The following is a 14,904-nucleotide window of genomic DNA, read 5'->3' on the forward strand; positions in this document are numbered from 1 at the left end:
TCTCACTTAGAACAGGATTCCTGTGGCTTCTGGAATTAGAACTTGGGCCTGCATCAACTTCCTTAATGTTCCCCACTTAAGAGGTCCCCTGTGACACATGGGGAGGAAATAGCATTCAGTAATTTCTTTCTGTCCCAAGTCAGATGGCCAAGCACACGCAGGAAGGCCACTGGATGGCATGGGCACATATCAGGGCTTTGCCAGGCCTGGCACCTGGACTCTCAAGCAGCTCACAACGTAGAAGCTTAAAAGTGAAAGCCACATGAGGCTTGTGGGGAAAGGGCAGTGTTCACAGCGTTTCTTAGCCATCCCACAGATGGATGGATGGGCTGTCAAAGGCATGGAGTCAGTGGTGACACCCTCAGCAGCATCTTTTGCCCCAGCTGCCATTCCAGCTTGAGAACTTGCATTTATTATGGCCAAACCAAGGGGACTCTGGGCAAACCATCCCTGTCCAGACTCCCCTGACTTTCTATCCTGTGTGCTTATGGTGGCTCAGACTTCTCTAGTGAAGAAGCCTTGCCCTGACAGCGGTCTCTTTCCCACAGATGCATCAGGTTGAAGACACTGCTGTTTCATCTCTCTGCCGTGAGTTGTAAAATGATGAGACACAGCCCTTGGTTATCAGACTTGTGCTTGGCTGATAATAACAGACTTCATTTCTGGCGGATAATTGAGAATGGCACCCCTAATTGTGCTGCTGTGCCACAGAAGGAAAACAGGGTTTTGAAAGCCTTGCTCTTAAATCGTGCAGAGGGGCCACATTTGGGTGCTTATTCAGCCAAATCCATTGGGCTAACCTGTGGCTCAGTCTCATGTGTTACGAGGATCTTACGGGATACATTTCTGTTCTAATCTTTCTGCTCATTTTATCTTTTTTCCCTACCCCCTTTTTCACTTACCCAATTCCCATATTCATTTATCTATGCATTAAGTATAACTTTTTTTCTTATTTCGAGAACACTTTCAAGTCCATCATAGAAAAATTAGAAGCAGCCAATAAGCAAAAAAAAAAAAAAATTAGTTTTACTCAGCGTCTCACCACCTGGAGAAAACTGCTGTCGGTGAACATTCCATTCCTAGTTTTTTAATGCACATTTTTTAAAGCTTGTATTGTTCACTTAACAATATTTGGGAGCATTCACTTAATGATATTTGAGAGTGGACTTTATGTCCATAGACATTCATCAGCTTGTTTGGCTGGATGGAAGAATCACAATTTATTCAACCAGGCACACGTCATTAGTCATTTCTTTCATTTCTGATTTTTCAGCTCTTAGAAACAGGGTTGTAGGGAATGTCTTTGTGACCAAATATTTGTACACATTCTCAACTGTTTTCTTAGGAAGAATTCCTAAAAATGGAATTGCTGGGTCAAAATAACAAATAGATATTGTCTTTACCTTTGTATTGTGAAAACTTCAAATATATATACCACATAGAACTTGCATGTACTCACCCATTCAAAAATGCCCAGCTCTTGGCCAGTCTGCACCCCCAGCTACTTCCCCTAGGTCCTGCGTCATTCAGAGACAGATCTAAAACTTCATGCCAGAAAGATTTTTTTTTTTTCTTTCAAATAGCACTGGTATTTGAAAATGAGGGAGGAAAAGAAGTGAATTGCTAGAAAGGAAAAAAGGTTAACATTTTGTCTACATTATCTACTGTGGTGTTTGGGCTGTATTCATTTTTCTGCCATATCTGGGCTCAGGACTCATTATTTGTCTTCTAGATTCCGGCAACAATCAGGAGTAACCAGACTCCTTTTTTCTTTCTCTCCCTTTGAATAGGTATATGTGTTTTTAAGCTGTTTCAAGCTTGGCAAACTATGCTTCAGAAAGGCTAATCAAATTAACAGTTCTGCCAGAGTCATGTCAGAGTATCCGCACTGTGGATAAAGTTTTAGTTTCTTGGAAATTAACTGGAGGTTAGGACTTAGGGCTTTCACTGCGGTGGCGCAGGTTCAGTCCCTTCTCTGGGAACCAAGATCCTGCAAGCTAAGTTGTGCGTGCCCTGGGCTCCAGCCCCCACCCCCGCAGAAGGTCTTGGCTTCTCCCTCCCTTCTTCCTTTTTCCTTCCTTTATCTCTTTCTTTCCTGACCGCCACAAAAGTATATCTCATTGTTCTTTTAATTAGAACTTCAGTTCAGTTCAGTCGCTTAGTCATGTCCGACTCTTTGCAACCCCCTGAATCACAGCACGCCAGGCCTCCCTGTCCATCACCAACTCCCAGAGTCCACCCAAACCCATGTCCATTGAGTTGGTGATGCCATCCAACCATCTCATCCTCTGTCATCGCCTTCTCCTGCCCTCAGTCTTTCCCAGCATCAGGGTCTTTTCCAGTGAGTTTGTTATTAATAACCTTAGAGCTCCGCCCCCCTCACTTGAGGTTTCCTCACTGTCTTTCCTCTCTGTGAGTTGCCTTTTGCTAACTTTTCTACTGAGCTGTTTGTCTTTTTAAAATTGTGTCCATCTACTTATGTTAATCTCATGGCATTGTACATAGGGCAGTGAATTGCTAGGAATACTTTTTGGGGGGACTAAGAGAACATATGCTGCATTTGTGTGAAGGAATAAGTGTGTTTTATAAAACTAACAGCTCAGAGCAGTAAGTCACCATCAGCAGAGGGACAAGAATGCACTGAGACCTGCTGGTGTGGGCAGGGGGCCTGGGAGAGGGGAGGGTATCCAGGCAGGGACGGGGAGACTTTCACATGTCATTTCCTCTGCAGTCTTCACAGTCATCCACAAGGCAGGAAAAGCAGGAAAAGCGGGTATTATTCCCACAGTGCCTAGTGCCAGGGGAGACCTTAACAAGATCTTCCATGTCCCAATCCAGGGATTTTTCTACCATATCACTCTGATTCATATGTTTATTCATAAAAGACAAGTAAAGCATCAAAATATATCAGCTATCACTATTTATGAAACAAAAACATTTTCTTTCCTACAGCATGAAGGCCCAGGACCAGGTCATTATGACTTGAAAATACCTTCAGCAAGTTCTGTAACTTCTTGTTTTCAATCCAGAGTACCTCGATTCTTGCCTGCCTGTTCAGTAAGTGTCCTAAAAGACAGACATAGTTGTAGGTTTTGTGGCTGATGCGGGGGGTGGAGTGGGCATTGCAAATGGGATGGGGGCAGAAGAGTTATATACAATTCTAGTGTGCAAGTGTGTGTGCTAAGTCGCTTTAGTTGTGTCCTACTTATTGTGACCCTGTGGACTATAGTCCACCAGGCTCGTTTGTCCAGGGGATTCTCCAGGCGTGAATACTAGAGTGGGTTGCCATGCCCTCCTCCAGGGGAACTTCTCAAACCAGGGATCGAACCTGCGTCTCTTATGTCTCCTGCATTGGCAGGCAGGTTCTTTACCACTGGCACCACCTGGGAAGCCCCACAGTTCTAGTGTTTATACATTAAGATTGCTCGATAAGGCAGCAGAGTATCGAGCTCACTAGATAAGCCCTCGGCCAGCTTCAGGCTCAAAGTGACTCCAGGCCCAAAGACCATGGCTGAATTATGAGTCCAGTTGAGAACAGCCAGCACAGTGATTAGCCATCAACAGTATGTCCTGGCTGCTTTGTGGGGAAACCCCTCTAACGAATAGAGGCCAGCAGTGGGCCCGTACAGAACTGCCCTGCTCTGTGTGTGTGCCTTCTGGGAACAGAAAGTCACAGCAGAAACATTATCTTTGAACCAAAGGAGACCATTGAGTCCTGACCCATCACCCTGCCCCCAAGGACTCAGGACAGACAGGAAAGAGGCTCGAGTCCATGGAGATATATACGGAGGTAGATTCTGGGAGGGTGTAAGAGCCTCGGAGGCCTGCTGCTGCTGCTGCTAAGTCGCTTCAGTCGTGTCCGACTCTGTGCGACCCCATAGACGGCAGCCCACCAGGCTGCCCCGTCCCTGGGATTCTCCAGGCAAGAACACTGGAGTGGGTTGCCATTTCCTTCTCCAATGCATGAAAGTGAAGAGTGAAAGTGAAGTCACTCAGTTGTGTCTGACTCTTGGCAACCCCATGGACTGCAGCTTTCCAAGCTCCTCCGCCCATGGGATTTTCCAGGCAAGAGTACTGGAGTGGGGTGCCATTGCCTTCTCCGTCAGAGGCCTAGAGGAGACCAAGAAAGATGGCGGAAGCTCAACATGGAGCTTATGAAAGTGGCTTGGGTTGTTTGTTTAATTATTTAAAGTTTTCATTCCTGTGGCCTTGTTGTTCCTCAGTCTGAAAGTTCCCCAGACTCACTGGTTTGTAGCCTGATTTGAGATGTTAATTGGGTCTTTCTCTGGAGGAAGATTGGGGAGGCCTCACCAGAAAGACTTCCTGGTAGCTCAGACGGTAAAGCATCTGTCTACAATGTGGGAGACCTGGGTTCAATCCCTGGGTTGGGAAGTTCCCTGGAGAAGGAAATAGCAACCCACTCCAGTACTCTTGCCTAGAAAATCCCATGGGCGGAGGAGCCTGGTGTCCATGGGGTCACAAAGAGTTGGACACGACTGAGCGACTTCACTTTTCACCGGAAAGACTAAAAGCAGACAGACAGCTGGAGGCTAGTGGTTCCCTCCAGCAGCTCCTCACACCCTAGTGGCACGATCACGATCCAAACAGATTTTCATCCAAGCTCACGCGGCTGAGCTTCTTCAGGAAGTTGGAGTCATGCTAACCAAAATCCCAAGAGACTGATGGAGAAGCCGGAGGGTGGTGGTATTCCTTTACAAGTGTCCAGCGAGGGGGCTGGTGTCTGGAGCCACTGCTCCGTGGAGCGTCTCCCCTTGTAGGAAACTCGGAAGGAGGCCAAAAAACAGCGGAGTATGCTTGGTAGCAGTGACATCAGGGCTGGGGGACAGAGCCGGATGTTCTCAAGGTCTGAGGACTGCAGCTGGCAGCTTCCTGAAGGATGGCCTTTCGGGGTCCAGGCCCCCGAACCTCCTGTTCAGACACTGGCCTTCCTGGACTCCACACACAGGCAGCTTCCTCATTAACAGCACTAATAAGGGCTTCAGCTTCCTTTGACGTCTGGCCAGGACTTGATTAGATTCCCAAGCTGTTCCTTTGCATTTGGCCATTGAAACATCCTGTCATTTAAAGCAGCTTCTGCAGGCAGCTGATCTCGTGCACCCTGGGCTGACCGCTCTGGTAATCTTGTTTGTATTCTCACTGCTTCCTGCAGAGATAGCAAACTGCAGGGAAGGATGGCAGTGACAAGCTGGTGATAATAGGGACTCATAATAGTGGTAGTAACTGGTGTGTGGAGCGGTGCTTGCTGCCAGCCTGGCAGGTGCTGTCCGTCCCTGGGGGTCCCGGTGAACCTCAAAACCTCATTTGATGGGTGAGGAGTAAGAACCATGCGTCATATCGAGCCATTCATGATAGAACTAGGACTTGAATCTAGGCCTGTCTGACATTAAGACCTTTTCCTTAACCATACATAGAGGTACCGTTGTCTCTCTAACATAAAATTTTTGGGGTATTTAAGAATATTGCGTGCACCTCAGCACAGACAACACTGACCTAAGAAATCAGTGAGAATGACATTCATTGGCATCTTACCACGACATAAGAGGAGCTTTGTTTAAATAATTTGTTGAATAATTTTTCAAGTCATGTATGGGTGTGAGAGTTGGACTGTAAAGAGAGCTGAGTGCTGAAGAGTTGATGCTTTTGAACAGTCATGTTGGAGAAGACTCTTGTGAGTCCCTTGGACAGCAAGGAGATCAAACCAGTCAATCCTACAGGAAATCAGTCCTGTATATTCGTTGGAAGGACTGATACTGAAGCTGAAATTCCAATACTTTGGCCACCTGATGTGAAAAACTGACTCATTGGAAAATACCCTGATGCTGGGAAAGATTGAAGGCAGGAGGAGAAGGGGATGACAGGGGATGAGATGGCTGGATGGCATCTCTGACTCGATGGACATGAGTTTGAGCAAACTCTGGGAGTTGGTGATGGACAGGGAGGCCTGGTGTGCTGCAGTCCATGGGGTCGCAAAGAATCAGACATGACTGAACTGAACTGAATTTTTCAAGCATTTCATCAAAATGAAAATGGGGCTTTTCAAAATCAGAACTCATCCATCCCTTGAGTCTGAGGTCCACGCGCCTTGGTGGTGCTGCACGTCACTCTGTACTGGGGAAGATGATGGGAATGCAGGAGTTTGGGCTTCTGAGGTCAACTGTTCAGGTTCAGAATCCATCCTCTCTGACCCATGACCACTAGCGTGAAGTCACTGGGGGCGCTGGCATTTGCAGGGACGGGGTGCCCCAAAGAGAGTATGTCCTGAGGTGTGGGGGGAGAGTGAGCCCACCTCCCCTGGGCTGTCGCTTGCTTGTCTGACCTTCTCTCAGCACCTCTGCAGCCTTGGGGAGAGCCGGGGATAGGAGCAGGCCTCCTGGGACAGGAGCCGAGGACAGGCTCCAGTTCTCAGGTGCACAGGCCTCAGCCCAGACCACTGCAGCCCTCGTCTCCCTCTGTGGGAATTTGCCAACCATGCCTGAGTCCACAGCCAAGCTCAGGAGGCTCTAGGTTCTGGTGTCACTATATCATCACTTCCTGTTCTCTGCTGTGTTTTCAGAAAACCCCGGGCCCAGGAGCATATACAGCTTCAGCGCAATTCCCCAAGCAGCCCCGCACCATAGCCAAAATGGGCCGAGAACATAGCCTTTTCTTCAATAACACAGTTGGCTTTTAAAATAAATAAACCCCACCTTGGCCCTAAGCAACTCTTGAGTTTTAGTAAGTTCTATTTTGTCTCCTCTTTAGGAGAGTTTGACCACAGACCATATTCGATTGCCTGGCCTGACTGCCCAGCCCACTTATCTGGAATAGTTCCAGCAAAACGTCCAGTTCCCTCTCAGAAGTCTCCCGGTTTGAACAGTAAATTATATGCCCTCTCTGTGTATTGTCAGAGGCTGTGTCCCCAGAGGCTGGGTCCCTGGCCTGCTCTCACAGCACCTGGACGGGCCCTGAGATGTCCGCTGGGCTCTGTGCCGCCTTGGGCTCTCTAGCTGAGTCTCCCCTGCACTGAGGTTGTCATTCCTCCTGGACTCCTGGACGCTTCAACAAGGGCCATCCTGAACTTGACCGGAACCCAATAGTTTTTTCTCTATCTCATATCCCTGAACAGAACAATATTGCTTCAGCCTGATGAGCATTTGTGGTTTCAAGTTAACAAAAATATTTTGACGATATGCTCCAGGCAAAGCGCTGTGCTGGGGGTGGGGAGTGGGGGTGAAGACAAAGATGAACGAAGCATGTGACTGAATTTAGGGTGGGTTAAAGGGGAGACAAGGCCAGAAAGGTAGTTTGGAATAGTTTCTGGCTCAAGGAAGGCTTTGAGAACCGTGCCCAGAACCTCTTCCTGGTTACCTTGTGTGTACGGCTCAGGGGTGGCTGCCATGTGGACGGTAGTCACACTGGGAAGACACACCCTAGGCTCAGGAAACTGCGAGATCACTGCGGCCAGTGCATGGAGGAGCGATCCTGACCCTGCCCAGGCGCTCGGAGCAGAGACAGGGCAGCACCGCCCCAGTGGAGAAGGGTGGCTCGTACGGCCGGCAGCTTGGCTGGCACCCCTGGGACCAGGAGACTGAGACAGGCAGAGAGGAGAGGGAAGAAGGTGGAGGGCAGGGAGCCCCTTTTTGAGTGAACGCAGGAAGAGATGTTTCCTGGAGGGGAACAGAGGGAGACAGGCCCAGCTAGAGAGCTAGAGTGGAGGGTGCAGGCGGAGCAGGAGGGGGTTGGGCAATGCGCAGATCACAGGCCCAGCAGTCAGTCCCACTCAGGGACTCCAGCCAGGGCATGGGCTCGGGAAATGATGTCAGGAGAAAGGAAGGATGGGGAGACTACAGAGTCATTCATCAGTAATAGGAAGGAATCTTTTAAACTAAAAGAAAAAGAAAATCTAATATAAATCCTTATATTTTATCATATTGAGAAAAACCCACTTCTCTAGTCTTATAAATACCATTGTAAAGTAGGCGTTGGGGACAAGGAAGGGGAGGCCTGCATCTCCCATCTGGGTTTATCCACGTTTTGCTTTTATGGAAGAAATTCCCTGCACTGCGTTCCTTCAGAGCAGAAAATGGCCCCTTGGAGGATGAGGCGGCCGCCTCGGGTGGCTGCTCTTGCCCCACTTTGATCAGCAGATGGCCACAGGGCAGTTTTATTCTCCAAGTGGGTCAGAGGCCCCTGCAGGATCAGAAGGTAGCACTGGTGGTTCTGATGGAGGGCGTTTTCTCCAGGAGCAGTGGGCCAGGTTGTGCCTGCTGCACAGGGCAGTCGGGGCAGGGCTCTAGAAGGAGCGAGGTGAGCGGTGATCACATCTGTTTGGGGGCTTGTGGGTGGAAGGTCAGGGGAGCCCTCACGCTGGCAGGGGCAGGAGGGAGGCTGTGCTGCACGTCTGTGGGGGTATCTCCAGACAGCAGTGTGAGCCGGGGTGTGAGCGGGAGTGGGTCCTTTCCCTCCTTCAGCCTCCCGCTGTTTCTCCCTCAGGCCAGCTGCCTTGGGCCTAACACAGCTTTCTGTTCATGTCACCCTCTAAAGAATGTCACCAGCCCCTCCTGATTCCCCTGCTGGGTTCCCAGGAGAGAGAATCTAGTTGGCTAGCTTGGGTCAGGGGTCCGCCCTGGCCCCTCCAGATCTGGCCAGGAGGGCCTCGGCCTCTGGGGCAGACAGACACAGCTGCAAGGGCCCAGCTATGTCATGTGTATAGTTGGGGTGGGGGCAGCTCTCCTATGTTCTAGAAGAGAATGAAGACCCTTTCAGCATAAGAAGCGGGGCATGTCTCTTGCCTGGTCTGCAAGAAGGGGGTTTGGGAGGCCTGCTGGGATGTCAGCTGGAGGTGGAACGGCGAGAGAACATTCTGCAGGGCCACCTGGACACCCTTGAGTCTTGAGTCTGCACTAACGTCGCCCTTGGCTCCTGTGGCTTCCATCGTCTGTCTGGAGCCGGGGGGATCCCAGCTCTGTCCTCCCTAGCAGCCTTGCCCCCTGTCCGTGACACAGCTCTCTGCTTCCTCTGTGACTCGGGTGATACGACAGAAGCTGTGCCCTAGGTACTAGCAGCAGGGCTGGCTGCACCCGGTAGTGAGGAGAGCAGGGTTTGCTTCCCCTCTTTGACAGCTTCTGGCCTTTTAAATAGTACTTCATACAGGTAGCGGGAGGCTTTCCCAAATAGCCCGGAGGGATTCTGGGTGGCTTTTTCCTGCCACGAGCCTAAAACCGGGACAGTGTTTGAAAAGCAGGGCCTCTTCCTGTCTTTTCCAACATGGAGAGACTGGACAGATCTGGGTTGACTTTGAGCTTGAGCTCCGAGACGGGATATTAACATCTAGCAGCTACAGCCATTGTGCGCATCCAGTGACAGGTCCAAACTGAGTTAGAAAAGCCCAGAGATGGAAGGGAATGTGGTGTTTATCCCACATCCCCGAGTGGCCTTCTCTCCAGGGTCCCTCTGCCCTCCTGCATGGACCACTGTGATGCTTGCTTCTCGAGGTCCCTGCCCTGGCTTCCCTGAGTATCCCTTGGTCTCTCCCCTCCCACTCACATGCCCCAGTTGCCCTGGGAATTTGGCTTCAACCTAATTGAAGGGAATGGCTTGTCTTCGCTGCAAATATCTGCTGTTGCCCTGTGAAATTCCCTCCGCCCTGAGTCAGAGCATGTCAGAAGTCACCACACTGATGGGGACAGCTTGTCTCCTCTGTTCTCTTCTCCTCTTTCCCTCCTCCTCATCCCCACTATGAAACCCCACCCCCCCCAACCCCCGCCGCCTCACTGCTTTCTAGGCCCACAGAGGACACCTTCCAGACCCAGAGACCAAGGGCCACAGGTTGCTCAGGTGACCGGCCCTGCCTCCAGCACCACCTCTCACTTGCTCGGTGCCACCCGCCTCAAAACAGCACGAGCTGCCTGGGCTCCAGTCCCCAAGCCTAGAATCACTTTGGAAGCCCTGTTATCTTGAAAACACACTCCACAAGTTCCATATCAGTTGTTCTAAGCTGCATTTTAGAATCCCCTGGGGAGACTTTAAAAATCTCACAGCCTGGCAATTGCCAGCCATCATCAAACTCATTGGTAGGATTCAGACCCAGTAGTTTTTTCCCCCTGTCCCATCCCCACACCCAGGTGACTGCAGTGATTGGCCAAGATTGAGAATATCTGCTGGGACAGTGTGAAAACACCGATCACCAGTAACTCTAGGTGGGGCTGGAGAAGGCAGCCCACTCCAGTACTGTTGCCTGGAAAATCCCATGGACGGAGGAGCCTGGTAGGCTGCAGTCCATGGGGTTGCTAAGAGTCGGGCATGACTGAGCGATTTCACTTTCACTTTTCACTTTCATGCATTGGAGAAGGAAATGGCAACCCACTCCAGTATTCTTGCCTGGAGAATCCCAGGGACAGAGGAGCCTAGTGGGCTGCCGTCTGTGGGGTCGCACAGAGTTGAACATGACTGAAGTTACTTAGCAGCAGCAACAGTAGCAGCAGCTAGGTGGGGCCACAGGTAGTCCTCCAACCTGCAAAGGTTTAAGACAGGGCCACCGTTGCCCTGAGAAGTCACACTCCGGCTCAGAAGAAGAGATTGGCCATGGTGGTGTCTGGCTGAGTTCTGAGGGGAGAGGGCAGGGCTGGACCGGACTGAGTGAAGCAGGTTGCTGGAGCATTCTAGTGGAGGCTGTTCTGCATAGAGAGGTGAGCAGGGCCTGAACCCAGCCACTCTTGCCAGCCTGATTCTAGGCTGGGTTTCTTACAGATCTTTGGTTTGGGCCCAAGGGCAGGGCTGCGGGCATGCAGAACCTGCCAGGCCCAAACGGAGGGGTTTGAGCGCTGGACTGACAACCACAGGGGCTGGGTAGGCTTGTGGGGGCCACTGCCAGAGACCCAGATCCCGGCCTGGCTCATCTGCAATCTCCCTGGTGAAGACGTGACTGTGGATGGTAGGATGAGCCAGGGCTGACAGAGGCCTGGATGTTGAGGGTGGCAAGTAAGCGACAGGGGTCAGGGACAGAAAGAGGAGGAGCCAGAGGAAGGGGAGGCCCATGGGGTGGACACGCGAAGACCTTAGCAGGTCTTCGCGTTGCCTTAATGATGACACCCTTGGCTGTATCAGAGCCCAGCAAAACAGGAGAGAGAGGGGCTCAGAGAGGCCCATCCAGCAGTGGAGGGAGGTGGCAATGTGGCTGCTTTGGGGCAGAGTGTAGCTTAGTCCCTGAGAACTGTAGGCAGCAAGCAGGGCTCTGGCCCCGTGACATTACATCTCCGGGCTTAGCGGGAGGCAAGGAGGCAGGGACCTGTTGCCCCCCACTTAACTGAGCAGCCTGGGAGGGGGCACAGTCACAGCTATTCAGGCTTCTGATCACCAGCCCCTCCTGGGCTGGGCATGGGAGCTGGACTGCAGAGTACCCCCACGCCCAGGGAGCTCACTGACGAAATTATGTGTGTTTGTTTCCAGTGGCTGCTGTTACGATTGCCATAGACGTTGGTGCTTAAATCAACACAGATTTATTCTCTTACTGTTCAGGAGATCAGGGGTCCCCAAATCAGTCTCACTGGGCTAAAGTCAGGGTGGTGTTATTGTTCAGATACTCAGTCGTGTCCGACTCTTTGAGACCTCATGGACTGCAGCACGCCAGGCTTCCCTGTCCATCAGCATCTCCTGGAGCTTGCTCCAGCTCATGTCCATTGAGTCAGTGATGCCATCCAACCATCTCATCCTCTGTCATCCCCTTCTCCTGCCTTTAGTCTTTCCCAGCATCAGGGTCTTTTCTAATGAGTCGGCTCTTCACATCAGGTGGCCAAAGTATTGGAACTACAGCATCAGTCCTTCCAACAACTATTCAGGATCGATTTCTTTCAGGATTGACTGGTTTGATTTCCTTGCAGTCCAAGGGACTCCCAAGAGTCTTCAACACCATAGTTCAAAAGCAGCAATTTTTCGGCGCTCAGCCTTCTTTATGGTCCAACTCTCACATCCATACACAACTACTGGGAAAACCATAGCTTTGACTATACAGACCTTTGTTGGCAAAGTAATGTCTCTGCTTTTTAATACACTGTCTAGGTTTGTCATAACTTTTCTTCCAAGGAGCAAGTGTCTTTTAATTTTGTGGCTGCAGTCACCATCTGCAGTGATTTTGGAGCCCAAGAAAATAAAAGTCTGTCACTGTTTCCATTGTTTCCCCACGTATCTGCCATCAAGTGATGGGACAGGATGCCACGATCTTCGTTTTTTGAATGTTGAGGTTTAGGCCAAGTTTTTCACTCCTCTTTGCCCTTCATCAAGAGGCTCTTTAGTTCCTCTTTGCTTTCTGCCGTAAAGGGTGGTGTCATCTGCGTATCCTTGCCTGAGGCCAGTGTTGGATTGTGGGCTCTGGGATTGTAAGAGCTGGGATCTACTGAAGAATGGGTGAATTTCCCAATGCCTACTATAGTGTTAACACACAGATGCTTACTGAATACTGTACTTTATTGAGGTATAGTTGATACAATATGATGTTTTCCGGTGTACAGTGTCATAATTTACCATTTTTAAAGGTTATGCTCCACTTACAATTATTATGAAATATTGGCTACAGTTCCTGTGTCATATTATATATCCTTATAGCCTATTTATTTTATACACCATTGTTTGTGCCTCTTAATCCTCTACCCCTTCCCTCTCCTCACTGGTAACCACTAGTTGCCACTCCATATCTGTAAGTCTGTTTCTTTTTTGCTATAGTCACGAGTTTGTGTTAGTTTTTGGATTCCACATATAAGTGATACCATACGTATTTGTCTTTCTCTGTCTGACATATTTCACTGAGCATAATACCTTCCAGGTCCATCCGTGTTTTTGTAAATGCCAAATTTTCACTCTTTTTTATGGCTGAATAGTATTCTATTGTGTAGACATTTTCTTTTGTTTACGGAGGGTTAGGTTGCTTCCATATCTTAGCAATTTAAAAATATATCTATCTATTTATTTATTTATTTGGTTGCAGCATGTGGGATCTAGTTCCCTGACCAGGGACTGAACCTGGGCCCTCTGCAATGGGAGCTCAGAATCTTAGTCACTAGACCACCAGGGAAGTCCCATATCTTAGCAATTGTAAATAATGCTATTTACAATTAGCTGTTGGAGTGCATGTATCCTTTTGAATTAATTTTTTTTTTCAGTTTAGATATATATGCAGAGGAGAATTGCTGGGTCATGTGGTAGTTCTATTTTTAGCTTTTTGAGAGGTCTCCATACTGTTTTCCAGTGGCTCCACCGATTTACATTGCCACCAACAGTGTAGGAGGGTTCCCTTTCGTCCACATCCTTGTCAACATTTGCTATTTGTGTTCTTGATAGTAGTCATTCTAAGAGGTGTGAGGTGATATCTCATTGTGGTTTTAATTTGCATTTCTTTGATTAATGATATTGAGAATCTTTTCATGCGCATATTGGCCATCTGTGTATCTTCTTTGGAGAAATGTCTATTCAGGTTTGTGCCCACTTTTTAATCAGGTTATTTTTTTATGTTGAGTTATATGAGCTGCTTATATATTTTGTATATTAACCCCTTATCGGTCATATCATTTGCAAATATTTTCTTTCGTTCAGCAGGCTATCTTTTCATTTTGTCAATGGTTTCCTTCGCTGTACGAAAGCTTTTACCTAAGGTCCTGTTTTTAATTTTTTTAATTTTAACTTTTTTAACACCGAAAGCATTTTGTATTGGGGTATAGTTGATTAACGATGTTGTGGTAGTTTCAGGTGAACGCTTTTAATTCTTTTGTCTTAGGAGACAGACCCAAAATACATTGGTACAATTTATGTCAAAGAGTGTTCTACCTACATTTTGTTCTGGGAGTTTTATGGTTTCTGGTATTACATTTAGGTCTTTAATTCATTTTGAATTTACTTTTGTAAATATGGGGAAAATGTTCTGATTTTATTATTTTACATGTAGCTATCTACTTTTCCCAGCACCACTTACTGAAGAGATGGTCTTTCCCTCATTGTATATTCTTCTTTGTCTTAGATTAATTGCCCGTAAGTTTATTTCTGGGCTATTTTTAAAAATATTAATTTTTATTTGTTTATTTGGTTGTGCCAGATCTTGGTTGCATGGCATGTGAACTCTTAGCTGTGGCATGTACAGTCTAATTCCCTGACTGGGGATTGGATCCCAAACCCCTACATTGGCAGTTTTAGCTACTGGACAACTAGGGAAGTCCCTGGGCTCTCTTTTTGTTCCACTGATCTGTGTGTCTGATTTTTGTGCTAGCATACTGTCTTGATTATTGAAACTTTGTAGCATAGTTCATGCATTGGAGAAGGAAATGGCAACCCACTTCAGTGTTCTTGCCTGGAGAATCCCAGGGACTTGGGAGCCTGGTGGGCTGCCGTCTATGGGGTCGCACGGTCGCACGGAATCTGACGTGACTAAAGTGACTTAGCAGCAGCAGCAGCAGCAGCAGCATAGTCTGAAGTCAGGGAGTACGATACCTCCAGTTTTGTACTTTCTCAAGATTGTTTTGGCTATTAGGCGTCTTTCCTGTTTCATAACGTCTTTTATATTATGGAAGTTCCTTTTATTTTGAACCACAAAGAATTGTCTGGGGAAGGACTGTTAGCCTAAATAACCTCAGCCATTTTTGGTGTTTGGTACTGACAAAAGTCATCTGAAATGAATTAAGTTTTTTGAAAGAGAAGGTAAAAAAACTTATTACTGATTTTAGAAATCATTCCTGGAAGGTGGACCTTAAGACTGCAGATGTTAGATGTTATAAACAAGCTCTGTAAGATCACTTAAAAAGCAGTCATGTTGGACGTTCCCCAGCAGTCCAGTGGTTAGGACTTGGCACTTTCACTGCCATGGGCCCAGGTTCAGTCCCTGGTTGGGGAACTAAGATCCTACAAGCTGTGAAGCCTGGCCAA

The 14,904-nt window shown here is 48.4% G+C and overlaps 2 protein-coding genes and 1 non-coding gene across 4 annotated transcripts in view; 2 read left to right on the forward strand and 1 right to left on the reverse strand.

Moving 5' to 3' along the window:
- Positions 1 to 986, forward strand: part of STPG4 (sperm-tail PG-rich repeat containing 4) — a 29,439-nt gene extending 28,453 nt beyond the window's left edge. The window contains exon 6 of the mRNA XM_069583389.1: positions 549 to 986. Coding sequence (XP_069439490.1) covers positions 549 to 599 — 51 coding nt within the window. The 3' untranslated portion in view covers positions 600 to 986. The remainder of the gene's footprint in view (positions 1 to 548) is intronic.
- The window catches only part of TTC7A (tetratricopeptide repeat domain 7A), a 159,296-nt gene that overhangs the window by 23,401 nt on the left and 120,991 nt on the right, over positions 1 to 14,904 (reverse strand). The window lies entirely within an intron of this gene.
- Positions 14,800 to 14,872, forward strand: TRNAE-UUC (transfer RNA glutamic acid (anticodon UUC)). Its single transcript has one exon. It is a non-coding gene; the product is annotated as a tRNA-Glu (tRNA).

This window comes from Ovis canadensis, chromosome 3 (genome assembly GCF_042477335.2).
Source record: "Ovis canadensis isolate MfBH-ARS-UI-01 breed Bighorn chromosome 3, ARS-UI_OviCan_v2, whole genome shotgun sequence".
NCBI lineage: Eukaryota > Metazoa > Chordata > Mammalia > Artiodactyla > Bovidae > Ovis > Ovis canadensis.